This window comes from Otolemur garnettii, unplaced genomic scaffold (genome assembly GCF_000181295.1).
Source record: "Otolemur garnettii isolate 467f Iridium unplaced genomic scaffold, OtoGar3 scaffold00003, whole genome shotgun sequence".
Taxonomy (NCBI): Eukaryota; Metazoa; Chordata; class Mammalia; order Primates; family Galagidae; genus Otolemur; species Otolemur garnettii.
In genome coordinates this window covers 14,783,557-14,807,008 of record NW_003852398.1, presented here as the reverse complement: position 1 = coordinate 14,807,008, position 23,452 = coordinate 14,783,557, and the positions used below count along the sequence as shown (strand labels likewise).

The following is a 23,452-nucleotide window of genomic DNA, read 5'->3' as shown; positions in this document are numbered from 1 at the left end:
CACAGGGGGAAGTGGCCAGCGACCTAACCAAAGCTCAGAGCCTATCTGCCAGAAACTTTACAAGGGGGAACTTCATCTTTTCAGCGCCTGGTGCTGTGTCTGGGCGGACGTGCTGAAGGGACAGCTCCCAGTGGTTTAGATCTTTTCTGTTTAAGAGCTCCGGGAAAACAGCACGCATCCCCTTCTCTGCTACAAACAGCCATTCACAAAACCCGAAGAGGGAACCACAGTCGTCCCTGATTCCTTGGGAATTTAGTTAGATTGATGTTGAAACACATCCTCTTTCCCTAGTGTAAATCGTTCGTGGGTGGAGAACTATCAGAGAGGGTAATCCAAGAGGGCGCGGGGGGGGGGGGAATAAAAGCAGATTTTGTCTTGACTTCTGAAAATTCCTCCTCCCCCTCTCCCATTTTCCTAATCTGAGAATGATGGAGCTGGAGGCAAAGGAATAATTCCGGAAATGGAGATACGACTCTCAAACCCAGAAACGATCGGGGCGATTTATTAAAGTTAAATATTCCTCATCCAGCAACCCAATACAATTCAGAGTTAAAGGCACCTGTGTTTTCTCCATGACAACAGGCACAGACAAACAGTTGTCTCCAAAGATAAAATCCCGGTTCCGAAAGGTGTTCTAGCTGTCCTCTAAGCTACCGACGCAGGTGGGCTGGAAAGCGCTCCCAGCCCAAGAAAGTGCGAAAGACTCCCCAAAGCCTGTCGCCAGTTCCCTCCGGGCCAGAACTCTTCTCCCAGACCTCGCCATTCGTGACTCTGCAAGACACGGGGACCGAGACATACGTGTGGGAGTGTGCGTGAGGGAGAGAGGCGAGACGCGAGTGCGCTCCACATGTGAACCCCGCAGTTTCATAGCTGCGTTCATTCATATGCATGCGGTTGTTGAATATTTGATCAAAGGTGGAATAGTTACACGGATCGGGCGTATTTTTAATGGGCACACCTTAAAATAGGGTGTTCGTAAATTGCAAGTGTGAAAAGATCCTAAGTGTCGTCCCTATGTCTCTCCGGTTCTACGCTTCCCTCCCCCAAGGCCACTACCCCCACCCCCCAAAAAGGGAAGCTTGCAGCAGATTGTAGAAGGATTTGAGCCTGCAGCTAGAGAGAAGGGGATTAGGACCAGAGCGGTGCAAGTTAAACTGTGCTGCATATAAAATATGGGCGGATTGGTCTCCAGATCCAGAGGCTGGTACCACCTTCCTTTCTAAAATAAAATCTCTCTGGCATGAAGTCACCGCCTATTTCACATCCGGTTTGCCCTGGGACGTATTACTACTGTCTTGGTAAAGAGAAATCTTTTGTTGTATAGCTGCAGATTGGATATTGGGAAGCAAATTTGGGTGTGAAATCTTCAGCAAAGGAGCACGCAGAGTCCATGATGGCTCAGACCGAGTGAGTGAGAGGCAGAGCGAGGACGCCCCTGCGCTCGGCGCGCCCGGACTCGCAGACTCGCGCCGGCTCCAGGCTCTCCACAATTCTCTCTCGCAGACTTTTCCCGGTCTTGAGCGATCCAGTGCCCGGAGGGGGCCGGAGGTAAGTGCGGCTTCGGACTGCGATATCCTGAGCCGTGAACGCGGCTTTTCCTCGCTGGAGAGACGGGGATGCACGAGTGGAAAAGAGAGAGAGATAGAGAGAGAGAGAGCAAAGCGGGAGAGAGAGACGAGAGGGAGGAAGCTCGAGAGAGAGAGCAGGAAAAGAGCCTGATCCCAGACCAGGTAGAAACAGCGAATGTTTTTCTTTCAGGGTGAAACCGCAGCAGTATTATAGGAGCGTTATTATTCTGTTACCTTCATTATTATTATTAATTTCCCCTCTCTCTCTGCTCCTTTCTCGGGCATATTTGATTTTATTCTGCGGGTGGGGTGGGTGGTGACATATCGATTGGGGTTATTTATTTATTTATTTTCTGGAAGAGGGAGCTGGGTGAGTTGGGGAGGGGCGTGGGGCGCTGGGGGCCATCGTCTGAAGTTAAGACGCTGAGACAGAAAACCTGTCTCACAGTTCCATCCTTGGGAAGGCACTCTCGTGCTGCCTGCCAAATCGCCTCTTTTCTCCTTTCCAGTGGACGCTACTCAAATGCCCTCTGGTGTAAGGGGTCTCGCATTCTGAACGTGAAAAACTAAACTTAATCTTTTCTGGGACTGGCGTGGGAGAGCGGTGTTTGGAGTGTGAGTCTGGGGGAGGGGGCAGGTGGAAGGTGGAAAGTGGGGAGGCAGCGGCTTAGTTTCTTTTAAACTATTATGTTTGTATTTTCAAGAAACTTTCTTCCTCCACAACTGAAGTGCTGGGCTGGGTTTGTTTTTCTCTTTTTAAAATGTCAGAAGAGGGCAAAAAGCTATGGTGCTTTGCCTCAGGGGGGATGTCGTGTTTTGTTTACCCCTTCAGGAATTCCACCTCCTTAGAAAGATCAGGGAATATTAACAGAGCTAAGGGAAGTTGTTTTCTCTCCATAACAGATGTTAAAGATTAATCAAATGGTAAATTATCGTTGTGCAATTTAGATGCAATATTTTAACATAATATTTATCCAAGATTTCTTGCCATATTCAACACATCTGGGTCAAAACCAGTCACTAAATTAAGTAAAAGCTATGAAGAGGCTCCCAGTTTTTCTCTCAATCATTCCACTCTAAACATAGGATGTTCCATTGCTTACATGTCTGTCCGTAATGGTTTTTTACTCATTTAAATGATTCCCAAGAATGTGAAAAGCATTTTGTGGATGTCTTTAGAGGCATACCACATTAAACTGTAGAGTGCTTCATGAAAAATAAGCTTTAAAAGACTTGCCATCCATTAATCACTCAGTCTCCTCGGGAGTATAGATTCAGGGAATTATTAACAAATGTATTTCTCATCTTATGTTCGGATTTAATTATAGCATGTTAAAGTAAAATGTTGCCAAATCTGCTCGGTAATCAGGGAGTGCATTGAATTTCAAAAATCAACTTTACACATAGACTACATGTATTTTCAATTCTCTAAGCTTTCTGTACTCCGTTCTTCCAGCACTACACTCCCAAGTCTCAATTCAATGATGAGATGGTGATTGATTGCACTTTACCTAAGAGGGGAAAAAGATCTCCTTATTCATGCAAAGCAAAGCACTCCAACTTCCCATCTGTTTGATAAAACATTTTATCTAGCAGCAACCTGGCTGCATTTGAGAGGGCTCAAAAGATCTGTGCAGGCATGTTTAAGTGCGCTGATGTGGTGTGGTTTGTATGTGTGCAAGCGAGATCAGCATATGGCTTGACTATAAAGTGTGTCCTTTAGCCTCACAGAAGCATTAGGGAGCGTCTTTAATAAGGCATACCAGGCACAGAATTTAAGCACGATTCTGACATTCAACAGTGTGTTTCCTATGGTTTTTTTTTTTTTAAGAAATAAAAACAATGGCTTCTAAAGTAAAGATATATCTAGAATTCAAAGATCAACTCAGTCAACAGAGCATGTTAACCCACCTCATCCCAGCCCCAACCATGTTCTCCCTGTTAGAGACGCCAGCTTAACATTTTTAATGCACAGTCAGTTGTGAGTGCTCAAATCAGAAAGGTCAAAATGTTCAGATGATAAACAACAACAAGGGAATTATCAAACTATACTGTAAATATAAAATAGTAGAAAAATAACTCACAGTTTTTATGTGGAGCAATATTGTCACTTGAAAGCATTTCAGCTTGTATCTTTTACAGGAGAAAATTAAGACACTGATACATTTCTGAATGAGAAATGGAAGGGAAAGTGGAGAATGGATGGTCCAGGTTCCCATTGCTTCCAATGAGGTGTCATATCCCAGTGAGGTCATTTCCTGACTTCAAAGCATTCATCTAAACTGCCTCAGTCAGCCCTAGTGGTTATAACCTGATGTTTCTTGCAAGAGACATTGATCTCTACTTCTTTTACTTTTCAGCTGCTCAAGCCCGCAATGAAGAGAAGTCCAGGTTTCTCTGACTGTCTTTGGGTCTGGACCCTCCTTCTGAGCTCTTTGACTGGAAGAAGGTGGGGACACTTTATTTTAAATCTGCATGAGAATTTCTGTAACTTTTCGTTTATTCCATCAGGGGGAAGAAAATTGTCCTTAGATGAATTCATGACTAAGGGAATTCAAAAAACTTCTCTGCAACAAAATTCCAGCTAAGAATAAGGAAGAGTAGTATGGAAAGAAAATTAATCATCTTATTTGTGAGTTCATTAGAAGACACTGGCCAAACCTTTGTTAAGGAATGTAGTAAATTCAACATTTAAGCCTTAAATTGAACTTTTCCCTGTTGGGTTGAAACTGAACAAGACATGCGATTACCTTATTCATAGAAAAAGTTACCCCAATTAATGTTTGCTTATTGGGTAAGTTGGTTTTCTAACAAGAACATTTCTAGCTAATTCTAAATATCATAGAGTAACTTATAAATATAGAGACGTAGAATGTTTAAAATAATATTTTTAATTTGAAAGTCATAAGTCTATAACTGCATGTGCTCATTATGTTTTAAAACCATTATTATAAACTAGTAGAGGTAAAATATATTAGACAAATATTCAAGAACTTAAGTGGGTAAAATCAAACTTCTAATTAAGCATAACTACTCTGAAGACAAGTTCTCAAAAAAATTAATAATAAGCCTAACCGTTATTTAAAATATTTTCTAATGATCCAGTCAAGCATGTAATTTTATTATAGTAGCAACCATATAAAGGACCAAATATTACAGATTTATTTTTAATCAGCTTTTACAGTTCTTATATAGCTTATTCCCGAGGCCCATAAGGATGTCTTAGACATATTATTAGAACAGGAATTTCTTTAGAATGTAATGGAAGTTGAACTCTTTTGAGTTAGGGCAGAGAGAATTGTCTGGAAAGACATCCTTTCAACTTAAAAAGCTTTCAATTAAAAAGTTTTTTTTAATTGGAAATTAATTTGTTGTTAATTTTTGCTATTGTATGTGGTGAACATTGACCGCCAAGTGAACCGGACTTGCAGAAATGTCAGATAGTCTTAATCGAAGAAGTTAGATGGTCTTTACTGCTTTTTAAAAATTATATGAAGTGTTACTATTGTAATGACCTGTAGATGGAGTTAGTGCACAGTGTTTTATTATATAGTGGTTCATATGGAATCAAAATTGGATTCTGTAAACTGGCATTCCTTTTCAAAATATATATTCAGTTTAGAAAACAGTACTTTGGCATGAATGTTTAATGCCAAATAAATAGTCTTGATTTTTTTTTCCTAGGGTTCTTTTCTGGCAGTTACAATTTGACATAGCGAGTTAAAAGTAAAGATGAGGAAGGACCTGGTTAGAAATTCTCATAAAAGAAAGATGTCCATTCCAATTGGGATAGCAGAACTAGTCTTCCTGGGGGAAGGTTCAGGGGGGTCTCTTTTGGCATTTTTATTACTATACAAACAATTTGTGAACATGCTTATTAGATAGAACTAGGGAAAAGGAATTTCCTGAATTTTATAAACTGTAAAAACATAGAGGTTCAGGTAAAAGTACTAAACATCCCATATTCTAAGGATCGTGTTAACTATGTGATTGTACTTTCTGTTATTACCCTGCCTCGTCTTTTCTCCCCTATTTATTTCATTGCTTTCTTCCCTGGAGGTCTTGATCAGAACCTTCTCACCGCTTAGGGTGTGCTAGCTGCTGGCATTTCTTTGCCATCTTTATCAAGATGACCTTCCAATATCCTTGAGAGATGCACGCATGACAGTTGGTTTTGTGACAATTAGTTTTTATAAATAATTGCATTCAGAACACTGTTTTTGCCTTACTGCTGTCATCTGCCAATGAGACCTACTGGAAGACACAGAGTTTGTTGAAAATTTGATTTAAAAAACCAGATAGATGCTTAATTTTGCCAAAGGAGAGACGAAGCTCTCAATCTGCATGGCATGCATGCTGAATTTAGAAGAATGAAAAATTGTTTCCTAGAGGTGCACTTCACGTATTTAATATTATGGATAGCCTTTAGCTATAATAAGTTTGTTAAATTAAAATTGTACCAGAAAAATGGTCATTTTGCATTTGGCCAGTACGAAATTAGTTACCTGCAAAACAGTGTTTATTTTGTAAATGTTATTATTATTATTCTATTCCTTGCTTCTGTCAAATAAGTAAATTCCAGTTTCGAAGGCTACTATTTTTCCTATATTTTTCAATAATATAAACACGCAAGCCAAAAGCATATTAAGTAGATAATACAAAAGTGATCGATTTGTGGCAGTCTCTTAGTTTACACCCTATACTCACTTTTTTTCACTCAAGGTCAGAGCTATCATTGAAGTATATTAGTAACTGTGTTTCATCCTAAGATAGAAAATGTTTCCCTCAAAGGATTTTGGAAGTGTCATGCTAATCATTAAATAAAATAAGGATTCAAGGAGCATACAGAGAAAGGCCACTGATAACAAAAAATACATAATATTTGAACTGCAGTCGGTATGTGGTTGAAAGAGAAAGACTATTAAAGGTAAGGAATAGCAGCTACATCTTCGACTAGGAACATTTAAATGAAAACAATTATTTCAATATACAGCAAAAGAAATAAAGTTTTGGCCTAAAAGTTGAGAACACTAGGGTCTGAGTTGAGCTTGCTTTTAAATAGCTGTGTCTTCTTAAATGAACCACTAAAAACTGTCCCACAGTTTAATAAACCACAAATGAAGAGTATTGAACCTGATCATTTCCAAAGTCTCTTTTATGACTAGAAAGATCAGAAGTGACAAAAATTCAATTTATTAGATGTTAGAGATGACAGATTTTGAAAACTGGCTCATACATCTTAAAGGGGAATGGACATTTTCACACTTACATAAAAATACAGTTATCCTAAGAAATGTTTTGTCCACGTTCCTCATCTGAATATCTCTGAAGAACGTCCTAAGAAACAAAACGCAGATCTATATGAAGTGGAAGAAGCAAGGGATATTTGTAGGTGAAAACTTAAGGTTTTGCTACATGCACAATTTAAAGCAAAACTCTCAATTATTTTGGTATTTCTTTTTAATTCGGAAAGAAGTTTCTCACATTTTTTTTTCTAGCATATATTAACATTTTTGCTTGCTCGGAGAAGACGTGCATTACAACATGATATACGTGCAGGGAATTCAAAAAGTAAGGAAACAAGTCATCTTCTGTAATTTCCCTTTTATCTTTAGAAATAGTAGTATAAAGAGCTTACCATCAATAAGGACAGGTAGGAGAAAATGACAGGAGTTAAAATGTAAATTGTTTTGTTTTGTTTTCTTTTGCCAAAATATTCTTCAAGTGAAGATTCAATAGAAAGAAAGGTAGAAAAAGCTGGAAAGAAATTTTAGTAGAAATGTATAATTTTGACATTGCTTCTCTTTATGCTTTGTTTCAGCTATGGACAGCCCTCCTTACAAGATGAACTCAAAGACAATACCACTGTCTTTACCAGGATTTTGGATCGACTTCTAGATGGGTATGACAATCGCCTAAGACCAGGATTAGGAGGTGGGTTGCATTATAGTATTTTTTGTTTTAGAGAATCATATGAGATCTCTTGTTGTTAACACGTTGCTTTCTCTCTAAATGGTGAAGTCATCAGAATGAAAACATACAGTTATAGGATGAATCCTATTTTGAATAGATCACTCTATGTTAATTCAATTTCCTGTGGCAGTTTCTTGTACATCCCTATATGTAGTAAAAGGCACACACAAATTTCTCGTCATAAAATGAAGAAGCTGTTACATCTATTTGACAAGCAAAAGGTTTTCTGTGTAATGGTTTGATTATACAGAAAAAAATAGGGATAATATTCAAACACAAAGATTGCATCTACTTCCCCATAGCACTGCCGTGTCTGCATTAAATTCCAACAGAATATCTCTAATTCTATTCTTTTAAACATTTATTTAGGAAAATCACCTATTGATCTATTATTTTGTGTTAGAGTACCACCACCTCTAGGATAATAGGCAAATGAGATAGATGGTGGTGAGTTTTTCCTTTTTTAGCCATACATAGCAAATTACATCCTAAATTTTTAATTTCATTTTTTGGTATATCCATTAATTGGTGCTGATGAATTTTTGCTTAGTAATAAGATAGCCCTTAGTAGCACAATATCTATAACAACAAGAATAAAGAGTTCTAGAAATTGAATGCTACTTGAAGAATCTTTGAATAAGATAATCCAACTATCTTATTTGTTTAAACAATGACTAATGAAGGCAAATCAAAATATTGATCTTAGGGTAAAACATGTTTAGCAAGGAAATAAATTATCCTTCAAAGGCACATAGGAAACCAAGGTTAGAATCTGTGACTTCCAGTGATAGCTGATACTGTACCTTTTCCAAAGCATTTATAGAATCTATTTACTGGCAATATTTAACTAGTAATTAAATGACAATATTTAGAAAGTTTCCTCTTGTCTTTTTAGACATCAGAGATAAGCACAGAACAAAAAGCTTATAAATTCAAACTAATTTTGCAACCCAGTGGATTTGGTCACTTAAAAAATAGTTTGCATAGTGTCATCACGTGGATTTGCATCATGAGTCTATTTTCAGTCTGGAAAAGGGCATTAGTGTCTCAGAGGGTTTAGGGAGAACTACCTTATCAAAGATGCAACTCAAACAGAATGTCAAAGGTCTCACCAGGTGTCTTTTCTAATCAATTTCAAATAGTCCTTTTAGGACATACTATACAAATTTCTTCAGGTTTAGGTTCCCTATATTTTTCACCTATGTTTTTAGAAAAAAAATTTTCTAAGTCAAAATAAGGTCATCACAAAATCGAGGGCATAATTTGTACATGATGTAGAACTATAATGTCTGTGTACATCTGAACATCTGGATTGGTTTCCAAAATGTTCTTGATTCAAAAAATGTACAGTAAATTATAAAGACTAGGTAAAGGAGGGATGTATAGAAGGGATGAAATAGTCAGATAAGTGATAGAACTTTTAAAAAGAAAGACTTTGAGGGTGCTGTTTGGAGTATATGTGATTCCTTTACTCAATCTCCTTCCTGCTGCATGATTACGTCTCCTATGAAATCAGCAGTTTTATAACATATCCAAAGCTTCTTATTTAATATTCTGTGTGTATGAGTTCCCCAAGAAGGATCTGTGCACAGTTTTTAACTTATTAAAAAAATCTTCTACACACATACACCTTCATGGTCAGCCACGTGGTTGGGTCACTGTGGGGAATACAAGTTACAACCCATGACTGCTCATTTCCATTTAATTATATATAATATCTCTTTCATAAATGTACATATTCAAGCTACAATAAACTGTAGTCTAAGCAAGAATCATTGGACTAATCATCATAAGCAGACCTGTGGAGACCTGTGGACCTTGAGAATGTATAAATTAGACTATCAGTAGTTAGAAAAGGTAATTTTCATTTTTTTGAAATACTGGTGGATTTGCTTACAGAAATAATTACATTTATTAAGACTGTAACATTATTTTTATAGAATCTACTTTATTATCTGTTTAATCCCAGAAAATAACAAAAATAGACATGCATTTTTAAAAACTGGTAGTTAGCGAAATACATGTACACAAGATACCTTCTTTTTAATTGAAATGAATATAATGTGCTTTAGTAATGCAGAATTCTAGGACCTGAGGAAATTAAAATAGTAGATGTGTTTTCGTCTTTACTAAAGGTGATTTTCTGATATTTCTGATTCCTGAATTCCAAAATAACACTTAATGGTGGCCATTAAAACAAAAATGTAGCTCAAATATTTTCTCCTTTTATTTTAAATATCCTAATGGAATATAGTATGATTCAATATCACAGATTTGAGATTTATGAAAAAACTTTAATACTGACTAAAATTTTTTTAATGATTTTTGGAGTGCACTGTTTTAATCTTTAAGGGCTAAAATGATATGTTTTTATTACTTACATCTACACAATCATCTACAGCTTAAGTGTGTTTTGAGAATGTTTGTCATTAGAGAACTATAGTTTAAAACAGCAAATATTATTTTAAGAGCTTATTAAGACATACTTAGCTATAGAATTAGAGAAACATGTTAACTCAAGAATTGCTGGCTGCTGTAGGCTGAGGTATCCAATTTTATTCCCTTACCATAAATTTCCAATCACATAAGTTTGACATATATTTCAGTAGATTCACCTTGTGACCTCCCCTTTTATATTTTTACATGGGCCATTTGCTTTCAGATGAAAAGATCGTGCAAAGGAAATACTTCAAATATTATCATTAGCATAGAAGGGTGTAAAAGTTTTCTCTTGGTAAGTTCCCGATGACAGGCTACAGTTAGATGAAGGAGTCTGCTGTCTTCTTCATTATAACAAAAGTCCAGCTCTGTAAAAGTAATAACAGTGTGCAAAAGGCAAGGATTTTTAAAGCTGCAATTTGTGCAAATTCATCACGACCTGTTTCTCATAAATACGCACTGCTTCAGGAAGTACAGCATCACGTCTGGTGATACACACCTTGAATCCAATACCTGGGAAACAAAACGCATAAGTTGGTTGATCCAGATGATTGAAATCAGTTCGCATATATTTTAACACTGTTGAAAAGGTTACCTTTTCAGGGCCTAGCACAATCCTGAAAAAGTGAAAATCAATGGATAACACAAGAAGAGATCTCCTGGCAGGAATTTTTTTTTTTTTTTTAATGTAGGAGAACTAAAAAGAATTAGAATATGTAAAATTTTAAAAATATATTATACTCTATTCAGGATCATAAAGAGAAAAATGAGTTGGACATGTTCATAGTTTAAGTATAAAGGACATTTTAAATAGACTTGAATTAAAATATTCAGCATTCAAAAAATACAAATCAAAATTGTCAGTAGCTATCAAATTCATTCTCATATCTAATCTTTCTCTTGGGCAGCAAGATATGAGAGGCTGCAGCTTCCTTGTAACGAGGGGCTGAAAAATGTTTTCCAATAGCTCTTTTGTTTGTTTGTTTTTAACAATTTTGTTGAGGCACAATTGATATATTTTTTAAAAAACTCTTCTCATGCCCTTCTGTGTGGTGTGTGTTAGGGCAAGAATAGTTAATATAGAAATTTATTTATGACAAGCCAAAAAAGAAATTAGGGGGAGTGAGCCTGCTGGAGAAGGTGAAGGAGAATGACAGAGAGGCCAGGTAAGGGGAGGAATAGACCTTAGGAGCTTGGAGAGACTCAAGTGTCTCTTGATTAGTTAAGATGGGTCTTTTCACTTGATCTTGGGACCAAACCAAAATTATTTTAAGGACATTCTTTTTTTTTTTTTTTTTAATTTTTCTCCTTATTATCTGCTTTACAATGAATGAAAGAATCCTGGTTGTCTTTCAGCTTCCTGAAAAATTAAATAATGCTTCCACTGAACTGCCCCCATCTCCTTGAAATTTCAGCTACTTTTATCTTGGCTTCTCCTAGAGTCTGGGAGTGATTTTGAAGGGAGATTTTTAATTTGTTTTTGACATTTAATTCCCTGTCCCTTTGCTTTACCATATATTCAGGCTACACTTTGTTTATGATATGCCAAAATTCCAGGGTTAGCCAGGCTGATGGACAGCTCCCTGTCTACGTGGGATGCCACTAAGCTAAGGGTCTCTCCTTCCTCCTGTCCATGGGCTCATCCTCACCCATCTAGCTTACCAAAAAATCACCTTCTTCTAAAAGCCAAATCATTTCACCTTGTGGAAAACAAATTCGGGCAAATTCTTTAACCAGAACATAGATGAGATAGAGCTGAAGAAATTGTTGAACCACACTGTGAAAAAACCACAGGAGAAATAACTTTCTACCACCTCTCTCCTTAGTTCCCAGAAATATTGTTTAATTTCTAAATTCAGTCCTACATACATAATCTCAGTAAATAAGGTACAGGATGAGGGATGCCTCTCAAAGATTCCTTCTTCAAACCACATAGATACACGTGGTACAGGAAGGAGTAATGAGTGACAGACCCAGCGAGGTGTGTGGAAAAGGCAATAATAGGTGAGTAAGAGAGTAGGTGGGGAAGAGACTTTATGTCTATCCCTAATACTTAAAGTTTTCTTCTTTTTTCCTGGAAATGTACTTTTGGATGTTTTAGTAATGGAGACTTTGTTTTGTTTTCATTTTTACTGTTTTTGTTTGACAATGTCAATTAGAAGAGTGTTTGTAACTAGAGCTTTCTCTCCTGGAATTTGAACACTAATATATCGTCTAAAAAACAATATATGTCTCAAGCCGACTTTCCCTTGATCATCACAATTTTCCTAATATTGTATTATTTATGCCTGTATAAAACTATTAGTTTAACTAATGGAAGAGATCTCAGCTGTAAGACATCAATTTCCGACAACTGAAGCAGGGCAAGTGGGTGGGGAATTAGCTGCAGCTCACAAAATGGGGTTGGCTTCTTAGGGCATGAGCTTCGCACCTGGGTTGTGTTCCTTTGTGTAACAGTTAGGATAACTGGAAAACTAAGAATGCTATGAAAAAAGTCAGATTAATTGCTGTGAAATTTCGTTCAACCTTGTGAAGTTTAGGTGACTAGAGGATAGGAAAATCAATATAGTTTAATATATTGCAAAAGTACTGTATTGTAATGCTTTTATAAAGTTTTTTCATCTTCCTCAAGATGAAGATGTATGAGATGGATGAGGTTTTTTAATTTTTTATATATCCCATGCAACATTGAGATCATGTAGAAATATTTTATTCATGTTCAACTAATATTAAGATATGTGTTTTATATTTATATTAAAAAGCCACAATTTCAAAAATAAAGAAGACAAGACATTTCAGTCACAATGTGATAGCATTAGAGAAAATAAAAAGATTGTAAATTATTGACAATATAAAATAAAATAATACGAAGTTAGGTTTACCCAATCACTTTTTAGTATGGCTGTATTAACTAGAAAATAGCCTTAATATTGCCTTTTGTAACCTTACTCTGAAATCCTTCTTTTCGATTTTGTTGTAACTTTATCTGTGGAATAGATGCCCAGATTTTGGCACAATCCAACCCATTTCTACCTACATACTATCCTCGCCATCCCATAACTCAATTAAGTTTCAGAGAAAAGGCAGTTACCACAAACCCAAGAGGAATTCTTAATGAAAAGTGAGCACCTTTTCACCTTTGCTGGCTATCTGCAGTCAGCTCATGAAGACAGCTTGTCTAACGAATCCAAGCGAGATACCTAAAGGAATGGTCTAGTATGTTTAGAAAACTTTCTATTCTCATCTTTCCTGTTCCATATAAATCATCTACCTGATCAATGCCGAGAATTTCCTAGGACAAAGTAGAGCCACTGAGATGATACTCAAATTATAAAGGCCATAGGATCGGTAAATAACTAATTTTGTACAACTACTCCTGGCCTTTAACATGGTTTCCATTTCCCATCTTGCTTCTAGTACCAATGTAGTGTCTTTTAAAAATATGGTTTATACATCATTCATTTTTCTGACAGAACCTGAATTCTAAATTTGAGAAGTAACACAGTATTTCTGAGAAGACTATATTCTCATCACGGCAGCCATTTTTGGAAAACTTAAGAGAAAGCAAGTTCTAAATGATGGATGACATATTCCTTTTTTCCAAGGTTGTTACATTATTGCTCTCAAAAAATGAAAATACTACCCTGGGACCTGGAAGCATGATGCCTCAAAGCTATCATAAGTTTGCACGATTTTGATCAAGACTTATCCAGACCAAAGAAACCCATGCCTCTCAGAGCACAGTGCACATTCTTCTGTAAAGGTTAGACCTCTCCAGATAGAAACTGCTCAGATTATAGTAGAAAAAAGAAAGAAGGGGATTTCTCAGTGGAAATGAGATAAATAGTTCCTGCAATAAAAATGTCCTTTTCTTCCTAGGAGATGCTTGTTTCATCTGAGTTCCTGGAATCTGAAAACACCAAAGGATTAGGGATTAAACACTTTGAAACTTGGGTGTCTCTCTACCCCACCTTCAGATTTTGTAGCTAAAACACATCCAAAATTAAGCAGCTCTACATATGAACTATGGAAAACTTCTCATTTTTTTTAATGCATTCAGAAAATGGAAATTAAAGAGAGGTAGCAAATCTGTTGGTGTAGGCAGGTGGGCAGGCTGCCGGAACATTGCCTCATCCGAGAGTGTGCACTCATGTTCTGTGTGAACCCAGAGTATTTTCAATTCCAAACTGGACCTTTTTTTTTTTTTTTTGCAATTTTTGGCCAGGGCTGGATTTGAACCCACCACCTCTGGCATATGGGGCCGGAGCCTTACCCCTTTGAGCCACAGGCACCGCCCCCAAACCGACGGTTTCAAAGGAAGGTTTTGAAATGCATTTCCTTACAATGACTAATGCTGGCCCTTTTAGTCTCCAGGTAGCATCTGCTTCTATAATTAATAGACACGAAGTAGCTTAGAGGAGGCAAGATACCTCCTTCATAAGTGATGAATCCATGGAACGAGGTCTAGAGAATATTTTCCGACTTCTTCAGAGGCAGCATTTCCAATGAAAATACAGTCACTACCATATTAAGCTAAGTGTTGTTCCAGCCACTACTAAGGAAATACCACCTCCGGGCTTTTTTATTCATTCCACCCTCCTTCTGTTTATTACGGTCACTTTTACAATCCGCTATTCACACAGATTCAGCTATCTTCTTAAATTGCAAGTAGCATCATTTCATTTTATTACCCAAGGGTTTCCTACTGTATTCGAATAAAGGTCAACTGCTTACTGAAGGCGTAGTCGCACCTGCCTCTAGAGTGTCATATTATATGCCATGATCACCAGAATCACCAGGCTCCACATAAACTGGACTTTCTGTTTCTTAAGCAATAATGCATTTATTCTCACCTTAGGTCCTTTGCCTGTTTTTTTCCTCTTCTTTATGTTTTCCCCTGAGTATGGCTGTCACTAAATTTTTCTCATCTTAAGATCTCAGTTCGAATTTTACCTCTTCTAATGACATTGTACCAGAGCACTCACAAGGACTGGAATTTAATTAGCAGGAGTTTTGTGTGTGTGTTTGTGAATAACTATATATGCAATTACAGCTCTCTGTATCTACTTATCGTCTATATCTATGTTTCCACTAAATACTATGAGCTATACTATAAAAGAGAAGAATTTTCACTTCTGTTTATCATTGTACTGCTCTTACCTAAAATAGTGCCTAGCTGGCACTTAGAAAATACTCCATAAACATTTATTGACTAATGTATCCAAGAGATGCCTCTCAAAGTGTTTTTGGCACCACAACCTTATTTGACCCTCACTCCAACACTTTGAATTATTACAGGTATTATTTCATCTTTTAAAACATAGAAAACACATTTGGAGATTAAAAGATTGTGACTTTAGGTCACAACTTATTCTCTCTCTTTCTCTCTCTTTTCTTTTTTCTTTCTTTTTTTGAGACAGAGTCTCACTATGTCACCCTGGGTAGAGTGCTGTGGTGTCACAGCTCACAACAACCTCAAACTCTTTGGCTTAAGTGATTCTCTTGCCTCAGCTTCCCAAGAAGCTGGGACTACAGGTACCCACCAGAACACCTGGCTATTTTTTGGTTGTAGTTGTCATTGTTGTTTGGCAGGACCAGGTGGGTTGTATGTGGCTGGCGCCCTAGCCACTGAGCTATAGACACTGAGCCTCACAACTTATTCTTGAAGAAAATCAGGGTTGAAATCTCAGTGTTTAAACTCCTAACAACTTGGATGAAATTAACTCACAACCATGCTCTAGCTTGGGCCTTTGCACGTGGGGTTATTAAACCTTCTGTCCTAAAGAATAGTAACTTTACCTACCACTCAGGGAATTCCTGGTAAGCAGTAGTGAAACATATGCTTTTAATCAAAGGAACCCATCCCTTATCATTTAAAATGTATTGGACTGCATAAGGATGTAGTTTGCATAAAATCAATTCTAAGTTTGAGTAGAAAGTGGATTTTTGTGGATGGTGGCATTCCAGGGATTTTCTTTTTAACTTTTCCCTTATTTTTCTAAGTTTCTAAACTTATATTATAACATTTTTTTAAATTTTATCAACGACATAATCTATTGTATTGGCCTGAAGTTTATTTTAAAGGTTTTGCAATGTTTTGAACTAGGATTCCCAAATCATTTTGGGAAACACACAGAGGCAAATGAGGTCAACCAATTTATTTAAAACATGGTTTTTAAATAGATGTTAGGAAGTTAATATTCATCCAAATCTTCCATGAGGGTAGATGATAAGTAGAGTTTTCAGTGATAAGAACCTTTTGGACACTTCCTTGGATACTTACTCTCTGGTAGGTTGATGACAATCTCAGAGAATTGTAGCAAGGGAGATATATCAGGAGGAAAAGTGTGGAGAGTGGTCCTTCTCCTCCTCTAATTTTCCAGCCACTCCAGGTTCCAGAGGTGTGCGGAATTTTATTACACTCTCCTTCTCTCCTTTCCTTCACCCCTTTCATTTCATCGCTAACTCATCACTGAAAACCCCACTGGCCTCCTTCAGTTTTGAGACTTGGAAAGTTTACTACCTGAAGCATAGGGATTGTGAGTATGTTTAGAGAGGGGGAAAAAGAACAAATACACAACAAAAATCAGAAGCTCTTTCAGGATGTGTCTATGATTAGCATGCGTGGTGAAAAGGTATTCAAAAGATTCATGGAATAGGGGCTCTGACAGTACACCTGCCTTGGAATATTGCAATGGTGAGTTTTGGGAAATCCCAGAGGCAAGTGGTTAGTACGAAATAAGATGAAGTACCTAAAGTTGATGAACTGGTATGAGAAATACATTTAGGGAAAACGACAGATGAAAGATAAAACCAATATGCTTTATAAAGTTGAGCAGAGTCATTTATGTGAATTACTTTCCATTTATGCCTACACTCTATATGACACAGTAACAATTATGCTTGGCAATAAATAGGTTTAAATTTAATCATGTTCTGTGTTCAATTTTATAGGTATAATAATCTTTACAAATAGACTTTCAGGCTTTTTAATTTGTTTCCTGTGTAGCACGGACATCTACTAAAAATGACGGAGGGAAATGGTCCACGTATGTGTATTTGGCAAATGGACACCTCACTTCTTCAGAGATGAAGTTCAGGATCTTTATCATGCTTGGTAGCACAGATTGACTGTCCCTGAAATATCTGATGAACTAATTTTATAAAGCTCGCTACCTGGGGAATTATTTTAGAGTGCAGAAATTGTGCTTTTGCCACACTCAGGAATTATATAAGAGTGATAAAGAACTCTATGGAGCTGACCCTGGCTGCCAAGTGTATTCAAGTGTGCAGTCAAGGGTGAGCAGAGCATGCTTCTGCAGCTCAATAATATAAATAAAAAGAACTAACTAAATAAATATATATTCTTTTTATATAAATAAAAAGAACTGAAGTGATTTTGATTTTTTACATGTTATTAAGTTCCATATGATAGTTACCATGAATGTTACATTTTATAATCTGGAAAGAACCAAAAATTAACTTGGAAACAAAGTGAGACTTGATAAGTTTACCAGGAATGTCTACCTGTCTTCAGATTTGTATAGAAAGATAATTTAGATATTGATTTTCCTTGATCACACAGTGTTGATACTATTCGGGTTTAATACATAGATTTACAAATAATAAGAAATTTATTTTCCGATAATGGACATGCATGGCACACAAAGAATTTAGGGTGAAAATACGCTCAAAGCTCTTCTATTTGTTCTCTTTCTTTTTGTACTTTTTTTCTGGACAATAAATATATATTTTATTCTATAGAAGTAATATAATTTTTTTGCTTGATATAGAAAGGGACATCCTGGTCAATAAAAGTACACATTTAACCCACTTAATATGATAAATTCTAACTTTGTGAATAGATTAAATTTTTAATTAAAAGGTTGCTCTGACATTGTAATCAAGTGTCAGCTCTTGATGGCGTCTCACTAATAAAAACAGTTGCTTAAATTAACAAAAATATATGAAGAAAAAGTGTGGAATAAAGAGAGGGATGTGGTTATTGGGAGAAAGGGCTGCAAGGAAGGAGTGAGAATGGGGCATTTCAAGAGGACTGAGTAAGACAGCTGAGACCACTGACACCGTGCCTCTTCTGCTACACAGAGCTGGTGCAGCATCTTATTTATTTATTTATTTCTTTTAAAAAATTTTTCATTAGGTCATAATTGTGTACATTAATTCTATCATAGGATACAGTGTGTTGCTTCCATATACAGTTTGAAAACTCTCATCCAACTGGCTAACATAGCCCTTGTGTCTTTCGGTGCAGCATCTTAAAGCTATGGTTGGAAGTGGCTTCTGGAAACACAATGTTTTATTTTCTTTGTCACCAGTGTGTCATGTTAAACTTTTTATAGGGTGAACCCAGATAATCCTTAAGTCAAGGGACTCATTTAAGCATTTTTGAGCCAAGGAATGTTTTTGCAAAACCATTGAATTAGCTATTAAAAGGAAGGAACATCTACAACCACAAATTATTTTATCAACTGAGTTACACATTAGGTTTAGTTTATAATATGACATCTTTGAGAGAAATTTATACTGAAACTATTAACTATTGGATTTCTGAGGATCAAGCCAGCTCTTGATTGTCAAAGTAATTTATTGTTGCGTATATGGGATCATCTTTTGAGTGTTCTGTGCCAGAATTACAAATACTCAGATGGATGAAATAAACTTCTTAAGATCCTGGACTGCTATTTCTCAGAACTAAAAGTGACAATTATAAGGTCATAATTTTTATTGTCACCCCCAACACATAATTTCCTTTTCTGTGAGCAATATTTTTCAATTTCTTGGTGAGTGACAGTATTTCGTTGAAAATATCTGTGTTAAATTGTCACAGAACTATAATAAATATGTTGTATTGGTTGATATATGTGCCATCAGAGGCCTATAAAATGACATTGGACTTGAAACAGGATCTATTAAATGACCTTTGTGCCATAATATGTTCTCATCCTCAAAACTGAAGATACTGATATAGGTTGTCATATTTTTTCCAGGGAGTAATTTGGATAGTTCAGCTATGATAATACAATATAGCAAACATCTATAAAACATACTCTTGAGTCTTTAAAGAGTTAATAAAGCTTGCTAAAGCGTGCTATCTACTTTTCCAAGAGTAGCCTAAATACCTGGAGAATCTGCCTAGCTGTGTAAAAATATTTAAGCTTAAGTCATATCCCAATGATTACATATTTTTATTATAATGTGAAGTGATTTACTATCATTTAGGCAAGTGTGTCTATTCTTGAAGAATTCATTAAGCAACAGCTGAGTTTTCTGTAAAGTCTGTCTCCCAAGGTGGCATAGTTGGGCTCCGTTCTCCATTGAAAATATTAACTGTGAAATTCCATGTGTAAGCAGTAAATTATCAGGACTACACAGTGGACCAATTTTAGAAATAGCTAATCAAAGCCAATAAATTTCTCATTTGGATGTGCGTTTGTGGTGGTGAAATCTAATAAGGGCTGTTGATAGACACTCACTGGCACAATTTCTTGCTTCATCAGAGCGTGTAACAGAAGTGAAGACTGACATCTTCGTCACCAGCTTCGGACCCGTTTCAGACCATGATATGGTAAGTGACATCGCATCTTTGGTTCTCTTGGGGTATTTTTTAAAATTTCACTTTTGAAAGAAAAACCCAAACGAAGTATTTAAGGAACAACTTAAAAAGGCCTGGCTGTATCTTTGTGTTTTTCTGTTGTGTACAACTTATAATAGAACGCATATATGATATAGTATTTATATAATAGAAAACTACCCATTTGCTTCCCAGATAAGTCTTATCTTTATGGTTATCAATTATTGCAGTCTCCTTTTTTTCTACCCCTAAAATGATAGCTGCGTCATGCTTTATGTTCTGCAAACCATTTAGTGTGAATTGCCTATTATTTTACTTAGGAGGCCGTAAGGGTTCAAGGATGCTAGGTTTTCAGGTCAGCAGAACTGTTACAGAATGGACATAAACATTATGATGTCTAAATTATTTTTGGCTATCAAAAAGAAACAGGTTGTGTGAATACTTGACCAGAATTAGAGGAATAGTTAAAATAAAACATATCAATGGGAAATGTTCTGCTTCATTGCGAAAGACAGCCACAAAATTATTTCCAAGAGTAGGAATAAAGTGAAAACATGTTCTTTGTTTTTTCAATACAAATCAATTAATATGAATTTATCTTCTATCTGATGGGAGTTGGTAAAGCAGTAGAGCTTTGCATATTCTATTTCTGAACTCATCATAGCCAAGCACCTGTATATGCTAAAACATCATGAAGAGGCTATGAAGACACAGCCTCATTCATACATTTCAAAGACATATTATTAAATATTATTTTTGCAATGACTTTTGTTAACACTAGCTTAATGTAAAAGTCTTTTGACTTCAAAGTAGCTCAGAGTGACCGAGGATAAAAGTTACAGAAAGTATGAACGTAGGGCAGCATTTCCAAAATGGAGGAAATTCACAGTATCCTTGGCCAAGTAAAAGCTCTGACAATTCCTGAGGTGAAGAAAACGGGCTTTATTCAATCTAGTATTTTCTAATAGTATTTGTCCAAAACCCTTTGGCATCATTTTGTATCTGTTAACATTCTGTATTTTGTGAATGAGACATTGGAAAATGTTGGCCCAGGAGATAATTGGATATTTTAGATCTTCAGGCAAGCTTTGAAATGTATTAAGTACACAAGTAAAAATCAGTGCTGTACGTAGTATACCAGTGACACCGGAGTGGTAGATAAGAGTGCAGGTTACTGAGCCAGCTTGCCTGGGTTTATAATCCCTGCTTCTCCTCATAGAAGGGTATATTCCTGGGAAAGTCACTTCACATCTCTCTGGACCAGCTTCTTCATGTATAAAAATGTGACTAATAATAATACTTCATTACAAATATTACAAATATTGTGTGAACTGATACATGGAAGTTTAATACAATTCTTGGCAGGTAATAAGCACCCAAAAAATGTTAACAATTACACTGTCCAAAAGGAGAGTTTGGAAGTCAACCATTATTTATTCACCTGGCAGCTCATTTTGTTGTTATGGTCAGTCTGTAGAACACTTTATTGAAATGGTGTGAGGTATAATAATTGTTTCTTAATTGATCACTCTCTGAGGGCCCATTCATTGTGATCCCCCCTTGTTGGATATCAGTCTTTCCCCCAAATTTTTCTCTCTGGTATTTTAAAAATTAAGAACATTTCGTAGATCTCCATGAGGTTTAGGGTCAATTCCAACTCTTCTCCCCATGTTCCATGCAGCCCGTAAATGACATAGCCACTCTGCCCCACTTGTTCCTAGTATTAACTATTTGTTTTTGTTATTTGCCTGATTCTGGCTTTCTGTGAGGCAATCTGGCTACAGGTTAGCAGGACAGGGCATCTAGATTCAGGCTGGCTGAGCTGAAATCTTACCACACCAGCAGCATGAGCTTGGAAACATGACCCGAGCTTATTAAGCTCTCAAATGTGTAGGACTGATATTACTTTTAAATGGGATATATGAATTAATCAACCATCAATAGTGCTCAGTAAATAGTAGCTATATTTATTCTTGCCTCTGAGCCTCTTATCATGCCATGTAGACCTCAGGAGAATCTCCTTTTCTCTCTACTCAACTAATTCCTATATTTCCAGAGAGCACCAAATCAAGACCCAAATGTTTGATGAAATCTTTTTTTTATTAATTCAATAACAAATTAACATTATCCTTTTTCATTCTAATCACATGTATTGACCATAAAATACAGCTTATCTTTTTGCCACATATATAGTAACTGCCTTGTAAAGGTATTTCTCTTCTATGTGTAAACACCTTATTTTTCTAATTATTGCCAAAAATTGTAGAGACACCCTTGTTTCACATCTCTTAGAGTATTAGTCCCTTGTTGACTTAGGGTAAGAGTTGAATTACCACTTATGTGGTCATAGGCAGGTTTAGGTGCTTATATGATTATTAAAATATTCAAGTCTTATGTTATCCAATAAATTACGCCCTCTTTCCTATCTGAGTTCTCAACCCTTGGTGATATAACACAATAGAGCAAGAGATTTGTGGAATGAGTATATCGTCTGTTACTAATGATGTCGATATTGCAGACTGTAGCTGTATCTGCAGACCGGTGGGTTTGCAGTGAGTAATCACCAGAATCAACTAGATTAACACAGGCACAGGCAGTTGGGCCTCCCTCTGCTGAGGTCTAGATTATCCACTGAAAACGTCTAACCCGGAGGTATCCTGCAAAATGTTTTTCACTGAAACCAGCATCCCAAGTGGAAAGGATAAGAGGATAGGGCTGAAATAGGTTAAGGTTGAGTTCTTCTCACCAATTCTTGCCTCTTCCCCTTTACCAGGAGAACAGCGAGTGGGAGTGGGGAGCAGTCAGAAGTTTCACACAGGTGAAGGAAACATCATGGAAGGCAGGAAGCATTGATGGAAACAGTGAGAAGGGCGGAAACGTCACAAATCCCATACACTGATAGAAATACCCCTCCTCTTACTATTATTACTAATACCCTAAAAATAAATCCCCAGACACACACACACATACATGTGTTACCTATGGGTCTTGGCACCCAGTATGCGCCTCACAGACTATGTGGTCAATAAGAGTTGTTAATCTCGATCCAATTTTCTGCCACCTGCATACTCCCTAGCTCTTATTTATTTGGGGGCAGGAAAGAGGTTAGTGGATGACTTACGATTATCTTACTGTTTTAAAAGAGAAAAACATAAATATGAGCTCAGCTGATGATTTCATTATCTGTTTGAGGTTATATAAAATAACTGAAATGTTCTTGTCTATTTTTGTTTGTATTGAATATAATATTTCTTGAGTCACCTCCAGGGTGAAGTTCAGGCTGCTTCTTGCACGTCTCACAGTAGAAAACAGTTTCTATCTGTCCACCTTTCTCTGTTCTTCTGCTTCAAGCCTTGCGATTACTTGTTGATTTTTTTCATTTGTCATTATAAAATGCACCTTTCCATTTAGTCTTTGCTCAGTGACAGACGATGCTGGCCTTCCTTTCTTTCTTGAATTTCTGTTCCTCACATTGCTCACAAGCTGAGTGATCAGATTTCTCTTGTGAGAAAAGAAGGAGTACTTTTTCTCCCGTCCTTATCTGATCAGTAAAGCGTGGAGCTGCTCACAACTGCAACTTCTATCAGTCAGAAGAATAATTTTTTCCACCATTTGTAGGACCTCCTTATAAATCCATAACATCCACAGTACTGACCGGATCTGCCCACTCTTTCCCTAAACTTTGTGTATTCTGAACTACCTGTTATGGCTGGGCACGGTGGCTCACACCTGTAATCCTCGCACTCTAGAAGGCTGATGCAGGTGGATTGCTTGAGCTCAGTAATTCAAGACTATGCTGAGCAAAAGCCATACCCCATCTCTAAAAATAGCAGGGCTTTGTGTCAGGTGCCTGTAGTCCTAGCTACTCGGACTAAGACAA

The 23,452-nt window shown here is 36.7% G+C and overlaps 1 protein-coding gene across 2 annotated transcripts in view; it reads left to right on the top strand.

The window, feature by feature from the left end:
- Nucleotides 1-822: 822 nt before the first annotated feature.
- The window catches only part of GABRA1 (gamma-aminobutyric acid type A receptor alpha1 subunit), a 57,941-nt gene continuing 35,311 nt past the window's right edge, over nt 823-23,452 (top strand). The window contains exons 1-5 of one of the 2 annotated variants that reach the window (XM_003781976.2): nt 823-915; nt 1,325-1,548; nt 3,929-4,017; nt 7,390-7,502; nt 19,499-19,566. In XM_003781976.2, the coding sequence (XP_003782024.1) occupies nt 885-915; nt 1,325-1,548; nt 3,929-4,017; nt 7,390-7,502; nt 19,499-19,566 (525 nt within the window). In that variant the 5' untranslated portion in view covers nt 823-884. Of the gene's footprint in view, nt 916-1,324; nt 1,549-1,680; nt 1,731-3,928; nt 4,018-7,389; nt 7,503-19,498; nt 19,567-23,452 lie in introns of those variants that run through there. The other variant, XM_003781979.2, reaches the window with a different exon arrangement.